At 37.5% G+C, this 14,030-nt stretch overlaps 2 protein-coding genes across 3 annotated transcripts in view; one reads left to right on the top strand and one right to left on the bottom strand.

Moving 5' to 3' along the window:
• The window catches only part of vkorc1l1 (vitamin K epoxide reductase complex, subunit 1L1), a 52,058-nt gene extending 43,950 nt beyond the window's left edge, over positions 1-8,108 (top strand). For both annotated transcript variants that reach the window (XM_043718577.2, XM_087977407.1), the window contains 2 exons: positions 448-557; positions 4,534-8,108. In XM_043718577.2, the coding sequence (XP_043574512.2) occupies positions 448-557; positions 4,534-4,760 (337 nt within the window). In that variant the 3' untranslated portion in view covers positions 4,761-8,108. The remainder of the gene's footprint in view (positions 1-447; positions 558-4,533) is intronic.
• Positions 8,109-11,414: 3,306 nt separating this feature from the next.
• Positions 11,415-14,030, bottom strand: part of gusb (glucuronidase, beta) — a 40,961-nt gene continuing 38,345 nt past the window's right edge. The window contains exon 12 of the mRNA XM_043718576.2: positions 11,415-12,906. Coding sequence (XP_043574511.2) covers positions 12,791-12,906 — 116 coding nt within the window. The 3' untranslated portion in view covers positions 11,415-12,790. The remainder of the gene's footprint in view (positions 12,907-14,030) is intronic.

Below are 14,030 nucleotides of genomic sequence, written 5' to 3'. Positions count from 1 at the left end.
TGGTTTTTGCCCGTTACACCTGTAAACTTAACAGAATTCTTCTCTCTGGTTCATAATGAGAGCATGTTTTGTGGACAATAATTGTGATGTGCATAAATTATATCCTGCGCCATTAGGAACAGATGTTAAATGAACTAATGTTTCTAGAGATGGAAACAAACAGCTATCCCTGGAGTAGAGGCTACGCAATAAGCACGTTTTAGCAGTTTTAGCTGTCTTAGAAGCAGCTGAAATTTCATAACTGCCCAAGTGTTTTTGTTATATCTAGATCCAATCCAATATGATTTATAAATTTAATAAGCCTGATCTGCTGTACTTGGGGAAAAAAAATAGCTGTTATTTTTCCATGTTGTTAGATGTGCAAGCAGATGGTGTTTTCTGTCTTTGGTTCCTCATTCTATGAACATTACTGTCATGTCATTTAATTATAATGATCATTTATTGCAGGTGGGGACGAGGATTTGGCCTTGTTGGAATCATTTTTGGAAAAGATAGTGCTTTGAATCAACCAAACAGTATATATGGACTTATTTTCTATATACTACAAATGTTGTTGGGTGAGTACCATGTGCATCTCGATTAATATGCTTCACACCAGCATTTCTAATTCATAATAATTAGACTGACATTTATTCAGAATTATATTGTATTTGCAGCAGTAGTAATTTTCCCATATAATTAATTGGCAGCCATACTGAAGTGTCACACTTCATTCAGTCAAAGGACACTCCATGTGCAGAATTTTTGATAGATTCTTAAGGATGCAGAAAGTTGATTTTTATATTTTGATTGGAGTAATGCAGTGTGACTGAGGATTAAACAATGCCTGATCATGCAACCTTAAGAGTAAATGTTGGTCAAAAGTCAGAAGCTAAAGTCTGAATCATTGGAAGAGGCAATTAATAAATTGTGTTGCATGTATTTTATTTTTGTTAAACTTTCTAGATAAATGTAGTCATGTTCTGGGACACGGGACAAACAAGGCTTAAAATTTAAATGGTGCGAAACCATTACAGGGTATTTAAAAGACTGAGGTGCAAAAAGATAAAGCTGTTATGTTGTACTAAACTCTACATAGGTCTGTATGAAAACTTGCTGAGGGGTAAAACTGTTTGGCTTTGATCTTTCTCAATCTTTATTTTCTCTGGAAATGTTATGATAGTGGATGAGTGTTTTATTAGCTACAAGCATTCCCGTTGCTTGTTTCTTTGGAGTTAATAGTCTATTATTAACCCTTCTCACTTCAAATGCTAGTTTGTTTTATCTAAATTAATATTTAGCTTGCATTATTAGAACTATGGTGAAATAAAAACAATTTCATCAATTAAAGCAAATTAGCCATTTGGCTATCTGATCTATGAATGACAGCATTTGCTGATTCCAGATCTTGCAACTCAACTGTCTCTATTTTCATGTTAAACACCATCAATAAAACTTTAGTCTGCCTCCTAGATGCATCATTCTTCTGAACAGTGACAGCGGTTTCCACCATGAAGATTGGGTAGGAAAGTCATTATCTGTACTGCTTATCTCCTTTATCTGTTAATTCAGCATATCTGAATGCTGAATCTCCAAATGCTGTGAAACATTCAAAGTTCATGCTGCACGTCTAACCAGTGCTTGGTCTACATTTAAATTTCTTCTGTTAGTATCTTAGAGAATCCTAAATTTAGTATTTGTTTCTGTCAACTGGAAATGTCTCAAAGCGAATTGTTTCCTTAGCATGGTATTCCCTTTCTCATTCAGGTGATCTGTATGCAAGTTTTCTTTGGTTTAGGCAGCCGTATTTAATTATAATTAATATACATACAATCCAAATTAAACACTGGCATTGATTGGAACTTGTCATTAAAGAACTATAGCTGTAGCCAAAAAGTACAAATACTTAAACAGGTCTGGGAAGTCAAGGAAGCAGTTCTGTATTCTAAATTTATGCTCCCATATGGAAATATCCTATTTTAAGTCTTCAGATTTACTACGAGCTCTGATCTCCAATTGCAGTAGAAAATGGTTAAATCTTTTTCAGCATCTGTGTCAGTCCTGCAAACGCTTCATTTGCAAAGGATGTAGTTATGTACCATGCTGTAGTAATGGACTTATAATATTTATCAAAAAAAACCTGAAATCTTGGATCAAGTACTAATGTTACATTAAGTTTATAGAACCAAGTTTAATTGTGTCAATCCAAACGTGATGCCACAGAAATTAGTAACCCTTGATTGCAGCAGCTCTCTTGACCAGCTTCTGTAAAGATTCATGAATCCTTGTTTATCAATACCACCTCCAAGTAGAAGGCAGTATTGTGCTAATCTATATGAAAGTTTGAGAGCATACTGAAAATTTCAATCACCACTTTGTTCCAAAACAAATCAGTTGATTTATAGTGTACATCATTCCTGATTTCAAAAATGCAATGCCTTTCTATAATGAGGGTAGCAGCAAGCCTCAATGTTATGAGTATTTTATGTTACCATATGCCATATCCAGCATTATATGTAACTTCCAAGTTCTGAATGATTTGTATTTCAACAGCTATAAAGACACAGAATGACTGCCTCACTCTTGTCTTAATGCTAATGTGGTGTTTGTAGTCATATGTTAATAGATTAGTCTTTGGGAAATTAAGTTGTTGTGTAAAGAAATTGACAAGAAATTGCTTAAAGGCAAGCAACACAATTGCTTTATATTCTGCTTTTGGCAGTTCACAGTAACATTGGGCATCCAGCAGCAGATGGAAATTCACAACCTCCTCCTGCAGTATGCTTTTTCATAAAAAAGCATTCCAATAAATGTAATTCCTTGCACCAAAGATTTTTCCTTTTATGTAAAAACAGAAAAATTCCCTTTTTGATAAGTTATCACTGAATCCACTTCGGCATGAGTAGCATGATGGCTCAGTGGTTAGCACTGTTTCTATTTCTTCTTTTTGTGGGATGTGGGTGTCGCTGGCTGGCCAGCATTTATTTCCTATCTCGAGTTGCCCTCGAAGGTGATGCTGAGCTGCTTTCTTGAACCGCTGCAATTACTTGAAGGTTGACCCACAATACCATACGTGAGAGAATTCCATACAGCACCAGGAACCTGGATTCAATTCCATCCTCTAGCAACTGTATGGAGTTCTGTCAACAATCCTAAGGGCTTGGGCTGAATGGGACTTAGTGTGAGCTAGGTTACAGTATGCAGTTTGCATTCAAAGATCTAGAAATTATAGCTTGTGTATTCAAGCGAGGAAGTAATTCTCAAAACATCACTTCAGTTGTGGGTCCTTTGCAACTAAAATTTCAGATTCTCTGTTCAGAACTTGTTGTCTTTTCTGTGAACTATGTTTGGCTATAGTTTTTTTGTGAAATTAGTTTGAGGGATTGAATAATTGTTTGCAAAATAAAAAAAAATGCTTTATTTATACTCAAATTTCCTCTTGCTTCGAGAATATGCATTATAGTGTGCTTTTGCCATTGTTTTAGCACATATTTTTAGGAGACTTCGTACAGACCACATACAATGTGATGGAACACTTCCCATGTACAGGTGCAGCTCCAACAATCCTGAAAAAGCTAAATACCTTCCAGGACTACACCCACAGCATCCACTCTCTCCAACACCAATGCTCAGTAGCAGCAGTGTGTACTATCTACGAGATGCACTGCCAAAATTCATCAAAAATCCTCAGACAGCACCTTCCAAACCCACAACCACTTCCATCTAGAAGGACAAGGGCAGCAGTTGCATTGAAACACCACCATCTTCACTTTTTCCAACTAGCCACTCACCATCCTGACTTGGAAATATATTGCCATTCCTTTACTGTCGCTGAGTCAAAATATTGGCATTCCTGCCCTAATGGCATTGTGGGTCAGAAGGTGGAATTCAGTGGTTCAAAAAGGCAGCTTGTAACCATCTTTGTGAAGGGCAGCTAGGGATAGGGAATGCTGGCCAGCTAGTGATGCCCACATCCCACAACATCACTTCATCTGTCTGTGAATCACTTCCTTCATTTGCAAAAGTTTAAGTGTACCCAGTCTTTGGATGCTGAAGCAGACATTATTGGAACTCTCGCTCAGCCATCCAGCAGTTCCTCAGACTTTGTCTTTGACCATCCAGATCAGTTTTGTTAGCCTTTCTTCAAGTCTGCTTTGCTTGCCTAATTGTTTGTATGTCTCACACAAAGGAAAACCTGATCTTGGAGTGGGGTTATAAATCTCTGAATTCAATATCAGCCTAGAATGATTTAGCCAAAGTTGAAATCAGTGTTCTTGGTATTAGGATCACACTTATTTTATAAAAACAGATTAATTTTATGCTTTGGTATTAATTTCTTGTTGAGCATCATAATCTGTGTATTCAGCTTCTTGAACAATGGTACCAAGGTTTTGGTCAGGAGAATGTGTGTGGATTGTAGTCATTATCAATGCATTTATTACTCTGCGTTAACTTTTCAATTTTGTGTTTACTGATGTAGTATACATATGTTGAAGCCTTCTATAGAGAAGCTACATCCGTTTTCATGAAATAACATTCCTCCCTTTCTTGCAGGTATGACAGTGAGTGCAATGGCTGCTTTAATACTAATGACGACATCCATAGTGTCTGTGGTGGGTGCACTGTATCTAAGTTACATCCTGTACTTTGTACTGAAGGATTTTTGCATAATTTGCATTACTACATATCTCCTGAACGTCACGCTCTTCATCATCAACTATAAACGACTGGTTTACTTGAATGAGGCCTGGAAACAGCAACTCCAATCCAAACATGAATAATCTCAATGATCTGCAAACTTAACACCTGGAGAGCCTGCATCCATTATGTCTATTTGGCAGTAATTCTTTTTGAGAGAGATGTATATGATAAAAAGAAAAATCAAAATCATTGAGAAACAATTTCTTTTAAATTGAATACTTGTGTGGGACCCTGGACTGACTTTGGTTTATCCTCCCTCACATGAAGATAACTAGACAAGCCAACAGAAAGCAAGCTTTAACTGTATTACACATTCCTTCACAGATCTTTGGTTCTGAGAAACTTGCATACACTAAGTGATATTTGTTTAAGCATCCCTCCCACCCCCCATAAAAGTAAACTGCGTGTTAAATTGTGAATGAAAGTGCCTTTGTTCGAGGAATTTTTAAAAAATCATATACAAGTGTTTTATATTGCACAGGAAGTGGCTAATGGCATTTTTCAGTCTTGGTGGTCTAATGAATGGGTCTGGAAATTGTCTCTCTTGGCTAAATGACCTGATGAGAATGTTGTAAGTCCAAATTCTTCCAGTACAGTTAGAATTTGTCTTGAGAGATGGTATTGTTATACTTAAAAACGCTCAGGTCCTCTAGGACTAGCTTTTTTCTGAGTGCATGGATGATTTTAAAAGGCCAGCAACTATGCAGTCACAGCATGCCACAAAGGTATTTAAACTAGCCCAGTTTGGAGTGCGAGAAAGTTCTCGTCACACCTTACTAGGATTATAAACGTGCTTCAGTGAATCTAATAGAGCCAATATTTCATGTAAAGGTATATCTCTCTAAAATTGACCCTTTTTAATAAAAGTGCAGTCAATTGGTCAGTGATTTTTAACAAAGTTTAAAAAAAATGTTCATGTTGCACTTTAGGAGATTTTCATTTTGAATTCTAGTTTTACTGTTTGTTTCAGTAGTTTAATACTGCCACTACTAATGCAGCAGCATCATGTTAAAACAATATAAATGTGGTCAACTAGGCCGACAATGTTTTTTAATTTTAAAAAAAAAGGACCTTGTTTAAGGGACTCCTATTCAATCTGATCGTGCTGCATACAACTTTATTTTTGTCAAAGTAGTATTTTGTTTATATTGTGATCTTAATTTGGCTGAAGATATTTTTCTGTAATTATCACCATTGTGCCATGTTAATTAATAGTTGATAATTTCTAAAGAGTTTCTACATTAAAATATAGTCTACTAATAAATTGATTGTGTTGGCTAGGATGGAGGCTTTATTCTGTACTTAAGCTCAATTTGATGTGTGTAAACTATTCCTTGCTTGAACAAAAATAAATCCTTACATTCTATATAAATGGCTGCTGCCCAGAAGTTGAAAAATACAACTTCACAATGTTGATTTTAAAATGGCTTGTGAGGACTTGTTTTATCCCACCACCCAATTTTATTCAGATGGACATTTTAGCAGAATAGGTTTTTGCTTGGCTTTGAAATATCCTTGCTAATGTAGTTCAGTGCCTCCAAGTATTGCTGAAGGGTTATAGTTGTGCATATTCAGTATTTGACGGTATACTGACCACCTATCATGTTTTAATTGAGATCTTTTGTATCTTTACAGAAATGGAGCTCTCAGTTAAGTGTTGGTGCCCCCAAAATAGTTTGACAGTAAATTAAGTTTTTTTTCAAACTTAATGTGATTATTTACACCAAGAAGTATCCTGAGTCATTGAGCAAGCCTGATACCCTAACAACCTTCTAAATCTGCCAAGTAGCTTATGATTTCATTAGAAGGAGGTTACTTTAATTTTGTATAACCCAACCTGTTGAACTGTATTGTCTAAGTGATTAATAGATTAGTGTAGTACTTGGAACTGGTAACTATTGGTTCATAGCAGCAGTGTTCAAAGAACAATTCTTCTGTCTAAAACTTATAAAAAAAAACTAATGCCTATGAACCAAACAAGCTTCGATAAAATATATCAATGTTAGTATACCTCAGAGACTGTGTTCATAAACACAGGATCCAGCTGTTGTGACTGATAAATGTATTGTGACCCAGTGGTTAATCATTTTCTTTATCCTGCCTACTTGCCAACGTAGAGTTGTGTTTATAAGATGGGGCAACGTTTTCCATCAGGTATCTACTACTGGTAGAAAATCCATATCCATCAGACTTTATATTTGCAAATGGGCAATTGTCTAACAGTTTTTTTTTTGTTGATCTTAAATCTTGTTAATGTGTAGGATGCTTTACATGTAAACTTAGTAATTTATGCACTCAGTATTTTCTGAACACTAAATTTGCTGTTTTTGTGTCTTTACCAAATTGGGTCTTTTTTTAGCCCTTGTGCTGTAAGTGTTTTAATGGCAAACCTTAATGCAGTTACTACATTCATCCATTAATGCAAATAACTGAGGATGTTGGGTACAGTTAAAGCTTGTCTCATAGGATATGAATCCTGGACATGGGGGAATTGCATTTCTTGTATCTGTGCTCCTTGAAGCTGCTGGTACAGTAAGTTACCTGAAGTCTGTATGAGCTCCAGAAGACCACTGAATGCTATTGTACTATTATTGTGACATTCCTGTGACCCAATAAGCTGTAAAAATTCCAAAGGAGTTTACTGATCCTGTAGCACCAATTCTTTATATCTTGGCTGTAGATGACACTTATGCTCATCTTTGATCCTGTTTTTTATGTTGAACTATATTAGGTAATGGCAATTCTACATATATTTGATTTGAAACCAATCTAATATTGATTTTTAGCCAATGCATTGGACTTGGCTAAAATGTTTTACTTTGTGCACCTCTTGGTGTAATGCCTTTATTAACAGCAGAGGGATGGACAAATTTAAAATCTTTTAAGTCCTGTCATATTTACCCTTTACTTTCCCCACCATGATTTGTTTATATTGCACTGTCTAGCATGAAGCCCATGTTTATTGCTCAAGATGTACTGTAACTATAGATTCATTCCTATCGATACTGGCCTATCAATACTTATTCCTGGTCTCGGCATTAACACAGGCACGAGCAGACCCTAATTCTGAAGCGGTAAACCAAGTTTCCGTTTCAGTAAATCATTGTCTATTCAACATGAACGTGACAGGGTGACAAATGCTCTTTATTTTTGTAAAATTATTTAGCATGGCAGAAGTAGTATGTTCTTGATCTGTATAATATGTTCCATCAGAGTTATTTATTAATGCTGCTTCAAGCTCATGAGCACGTGTTAAATCTTTTAAGGTGGACTCTGGGCATTGATCCCCTTCACAGCCACAGATGAGAACTGTTTTATAATAGGTTCAGGAATATGATTTTGCTAAACAGCAAAAATTGTAAATATGTATGAATGTGTATTCATTGCACAGAATTTTTTGGTATGAAATAAATGTAGAATCTACATGAGCTCTGCTGCAATTTGTGCTAATTTTGTTTATGAAGTGTTCCTGCTTCAGGTGGTTCCTGATTTTTGATCTTGTGAAACGATCCCATATTAATTTGACATGCAAATGGTTGCTCATACTTAGAAATGCACTCAGTAACAAGCCCATTTGTAACCAGGGACTGCTTATATTCAAATTAAAGTAAACTTTTAAGGAAAGTTCAAATAGGGCCCAAGAATCAAGGAAACCTACCACAGCTACTTAATAGATCTTCCAAGGTGGATGTTTCTTTCTTGTTATTATCATGAAGTTAGCCATTACTGTTGATGTATTTACAGCATTGTTTAATTACTATTTAATTGCTCATGCACAAGAGGTTTAATATTGGTCTTAAACTTTTTTTTAAGAACATTGTGATTAATCCTAATGTTTTCATTGTCCAGTCAACTAATTTTTTCCAAAATGAGAACCTTAATTTCACCTATTCTGTCTGCATTTTTTTTTATCCATTCACATGCTTGTGGCCATTGTTGGCTAGAACAGTATTTATTGCCTATCCTATTACCCTTGGTGGTAAGTTGCCTCCAAAAACCACCGCATTGGTTACATAATCCAAACTGCTATTAGTGGGAGGGAGATTTCAGGATACTAACCCAGCAATAGTGAAAGAACAACCATGTAGTTCCAAATCAAGTTGGTGTGAAGGGGAACCTGTATATGGTGATATTCCAATGCATCTGGTTAACCTCAATCTTATATGTGGTAAAATCACTGGTTTAGAAGGCACTGTTGAATGACTCTTGGTGAGCCACTGCAAGGTGGTGGACAAGGTGTCAGTCAAAGAGCGTGATTTGCCCTGGATGGTGTTGAGCTTGCTGAGTGTTACTGGGGCTGCACCCATCAAGGCATTGTAGGGGATGTTCGATCTTGCAGATGGTTGGATAGGTTTGGAGAGACAGGAGGGGAGGTTGATTGCTGTGGATTTCCTAGCTGCTGACCTGCTGTTGTAGCCACAGTATACATGGTCAGCCCAATTCAGTTTGTGGTCCATAGGGTACTAAAGCCGTCAAAGAAAATGGTTCCTTCCTCATCTGGCCCAATGTGTGACTCCAGATTCATTATGATTTCAAATAGCTTCTGTAATTGTATATCAAGCCAGTACAAAGTCATGAAATTGGTCAAGAGTGTGGTGGTGGAAAAGCACAGCAGGTCAGGCAGCATCCAAGGACCAGTAAAATCGACATTTCAGGCAAAAGCCCTTCATCAGGAATGAGGCTAGAAGCCTTGGGGGTGAAGAGCTAAATGGTCAGGCCATATAGCATCATCCAAGCTATTGAAAGAAAAATTGAGTCCTACCAATCCTTTTTACTAACTATTACAGAATTGTGCCCATTTTGAGACAGCTATCCCACATACTAGGTAAGCAACGGCCTGACATTGCCATACTCATGGAATCATACACAGATGGTGGTGTATTGTCTGATAGTATGTCCTGTTTCACTGCTGGCACAAGTCAAGAAAGTTGTACTGGAGTTCTCACCATTGTAACTGGAATCCAAATACCACCCCTAGCAAACAATTATGGAGAATCTCCCTGATCCATATCAGTTTTTTTTTTACAATACTTATGAACACTTTCAATAAAAAAAATGCTTGAACTACTCCAATGTGCTTTTCTTGGAATAAAGCATTTAAAGTGAAATTTCTAATATCCAAGTTGTTTTTAACCATTCAAAAAATCACAATGACATAACCACACAACTTCCTAAGGTGTTAAGAATGATTTGAAATCATCCAAAAACTTGCTCAAGGCATTTTATGTCAGAGCAACAGACCCTGTGTACTCAGTTCCTGAGTATCTTTATCAACTGAACATTTGAAGAATTGTGCCTCAGCTTTATGGCAGTTTAAGGGTTTTCAAAAGGTATTTGAAGTAAAGCTATAGGAAAAATTCCAATATCATTTAGAAGATTTTCCTTTAACCTATTTTATAATCAGAATTCTTCAATGTTCTCACTATTCTAATTAGTGATAAATGAGGGGAAATTGGACTGTCTTTGCTTTTATAGAGTCATAAATGTACAGCATGGAAACAAACCCTTCGGTCCAACCCGTCCAGATATCCCAACCCAATCTCGTCCCACCTGCCAGCACCCAGCCCCTATTGTTCCAAACCTTTCCTATTCATATACCCATCCAAATGCCTCTTAAATGTTGCAATTGTACCAGCCTCCACCACATCTTCTGACAGCTCATTCCATACATGTACCACCCTCTGTGAAAAAGTTGCCCTGTAGGTCTCTTTTATAGCTTTCCCCTCTCACACTAAACCTATGCCCTCTAGTTCTGGACTCCCCCACCCAGGGAAAAGACTATTTATCCTATCCATGCCCCTCAATTTTGTAAACCTCTATAAGGTCACCCCTCAGCCTCTGACGCTCCAGGGAAAACAGACCCAGCCTGTTCAGTTTCTCCCTATAGCTCAAATCCTGCAACCCTGGCACCATCCTTGTAAATCTTTTCTGAACCCTTTCAAGTTTCACAACATCCTTCCAATAGGAAGGAAACCAGAATTGCATGCAATATTCCAACAATGGCCTAACCAATGTGCTGTACAGCCGCAACATGACCTCCCAACTCCTGTACTCAATACTCTGACCAATAAAAGAAAGCATAACAAACGCCGCCTTCACTATCCTATCTGCCTGCAACTCTACTTTCAAGGAGCTTATGAACCTGCACTCCAAGATCTCTTTGTTCAGCAACACTCCCTAAGACCTTACCATTAAGTGTATAAGTCCTGCTATGATTTGCTTTCCCAAAATGCAGCACCTCGCATTTATCTGAATTAAACTCCATCTGCCACTTCTCAGCCCATTGGCCCATTTGGTCAAGATCCAGTTGTAATCTTAGGTAACCTTCACTGTCCTTTTTAAAGGAAAAAGAAAAGCAGACTTCGGCAGCACTGTTGCCTCAGCACCAGGGTCCAGGTTTAATTGCAGCCTCTGGCAACTGTGTGGAGTTTGCATACATTCTCCCTGTGTCTGCGTGGGTTTCCTGTGTCCGGTTTCCTCCCACAGTCCAAAGTTGTGCAGGTTAGGTAAATTGGCTATGCTAAATTGCCCAGTGTTAGGTGCATTAGTCAGAGGGAAATGGGTCTGGGTGGGTTACTCTTTGGAGGGTCAATGTGGACTAGTTAGGCCGAAGGGCCTGTTTCTACACTGTAGGGAATCTAATCTTTAAAAAAAATTGGTATTTTGCTATGAATTTTTGTTAATAATGTATGTGGTCACTAGTTTTCACCTTTAATCATGGGACAGTTGTGCAATTCCAATCCCAAAGCACCAGTTTAATAAAATATTACACTTTTATATAACATTGATATCAACAACTGTGATCAATAGCCCCAAGTCATCAGGCCCAATGCCACTTAGCCCTAAAAATACAAAGTCTATTGTATACAATTTTCAACTTTTATGGTTTACCTTGCTTGCTTACAGGGGCAAGATGAGTCCAGTTAAAAACATCTGAAGCTAGTTGCAGATATGACTTGTTTACATAACACTTTTCTCATCAACATCAGATACTCAAAGTGCTTTATAGCAAGTGAAGTACTTTCGAAGTGTAGAATACATGAGCCAATTTGTGCATAGAAAACACTCATGCAGCAATGATTACAGCCAGCCAATAATGCAATGGGATTTCCATTCACCTGCCTTACTTTATCACATCACCTAGAAGACTGCACTTTGAGCAGTTCATTTTTGTGCTCAGGCCCTGGAGTTGGACTTGAACCTTGGGGTGAATGTTCCAATATCCCTGCTGTGTTGTCATGAATTCAGCTTGAGTGAGTGCCACTGTGGCAAAATGGCAGTGTCTGTGACTATCGTAACAGGCCTTTTTGCCAATGTCCAAGGACACCACTTACCAAATAAAAAAATTGGAGTAATAACTAAAGTGTTTGTGAAAGCTCCCAATTGTGATGCCAGACACAATAGGATTGGGATTTCAATTTGATATTACTACATTTAAATTGGCTTTCAAAACATTTAACCATGTAACAGTGTTTAGTTCTACTCTATCTTGATACCGAATTCAGAGTCAAAATAAAATGTGTAATTGGGAACGAATACTTCATACCTAAACTTGCATAGACAAACAAGCACCAGTACTAATCTAATTGTCTTTTCCAATTTTGAAAGTGTGGCTATAATGCATCTTGACAGAAGTTTAAGGTGAAAATATTCATACCTCAGAGTTAACATCAATACTTTGTGGTAATTTTAAAAAATTCAGTTGGGACTGTTGGCTTTGCAAGCTGGAACAGCATGTTCCCATGTATCTGATGTGGCAATGGGTGTGGAAGATGCTATGTTGGGAATCTTTTAAATTTATGCACCACTACTGCCTCCACCTGCAGGTTTCTCTTGTAGCCACTCACCAGCCTGGCTTGGAAATATCAGTTTCTTCACTGTTGCTGGACCAAAGGCCAGATCTCCCTCCAGAAGAGTCTCCTATGCCAAACGGACTGTAGCTGTTCAAGTGGCAGCTCACTATCCTCTTCAAGAACAACTCTGAACAGATGAGAAATTCTGACCATCCAGTAAAGCCCACCTCCCCTGAAAACAATACATATTTCAATTAAATCTTCTGTAAGCAGTTTCTTCTGTATTCGGTGGCCAAAGATGTGATCCAATAAAATAATTATTTAGTCCCATTGGCAAGTTTCCAGTAGCGATCCCGAAGAATGAAAGCTGATGATTTAGGCTGTCTCTGGCGAGTGAAGATCCCCTTTTTGTTCCCATCTACCCGTTTTGTACCTGCAAATACATGAAGGTTTTGATGTAAGAGTGCATAGTTGTAATTTATCAAAGAAAACACTTGTACACCTAGCAGTGCTTTTAATCCCACACCAACAATGTATACAATAACGTGAAAATCCATGGACTTATCCAGTACAGAATCAACCTGGATGGCATTCTGAAATAAAACAAAACTGTGGATGCTAGAGATCCGAAACAAAAACAAAGTGCTGAAAAAACTCGGCAAGTCTGGTAGCATCTGTGGAAAGAACAATCATTTAGAGTCCAGTGACCCTTCTCCAGAACTGGTGGATGCTGCCAGAACTGCAAAGTTTCTTCAGCACTTCCTGTTAAACAATGCAATACATTCAGTCTTCTAGTGTATCAAATCAATTCAACGCATCTCACGTGAGGCCACTAAATTCTCAATAAAGGCTGTGGTTATCAATGATGTGGAGCATGGTGACTTCATGAACACATACGAATGATAGGTTTTCATAATGGTTCTTGCTGCTGCTTTGTCCATTGGGTTTATTACATTGTGACAGGCAGACCAGTTAATTCTGTATTCCTTTCTTTAATGGCTAAGTATTTGAGTCAGTTATTTTTCTCCCCAGTGGCTTATTTTCTATATGCTGAATCTCTTTCCAATCAAATTTCCCCACTTTTAAAATACCAAATGTAACTTTTGTTTAGTACAGTACAGAAAGGTAAAACTCCAAAATAAACAATGCTAGAGAAACTCGGCAGGCCTGGCAGGATCTGTGGAGAGAAAGCACAGTTAAGGTGGAGTCTGGTATTACTCTTCATAACAAGAGTCATACTGGATTCAAAACGTTAACTCTCTTCTGTGTTGCGTTTGTTTCAGATTTCTGACATTTGTAATATTTTATCTTTATTGAAGTAAAATTCCACTTTGGGAATTCATCATCCAATACCTCTCTGGTAAAGATTAGACTAGCCTGACAATTCAATTCAGAGCAACGAAAAATCTTAATACCTCCATCTACTCCACCTTTCCCTGAACATATGAGGCTCACAAGGCAAACTCCTTGATTATCCCTGCTTTTGTGTGGATTTTTCCAACACTTCTCACACACATAGCTCACTCAAATAAGTCTGACATTTTAAAGCAAACACCC

The sequence above is a fragment of the Chiloscyllium plagiosum genome, unplaced genomic scaffold, assembly GCF_037043375.1.
Source record: "Chiloscyllium plagiosum isolate Xiang-an unplaced genomic scaffold, Cpla_swu_hap1 HiC_scaffold_31, whole genome shotgun sequence".
NCBI lineage: Eukaryota > Metazoa > Chordata > Chondrichthyes > Orectolobiformes > Hemiscylliidae > Chiloscyllium > Chiloscyllium plagiosum.
The sequence above is the reverse complement of the archived record's forward strand: the minus strand, read 5'-3'. Positions and strand labels throughout refer to the sequence as shown.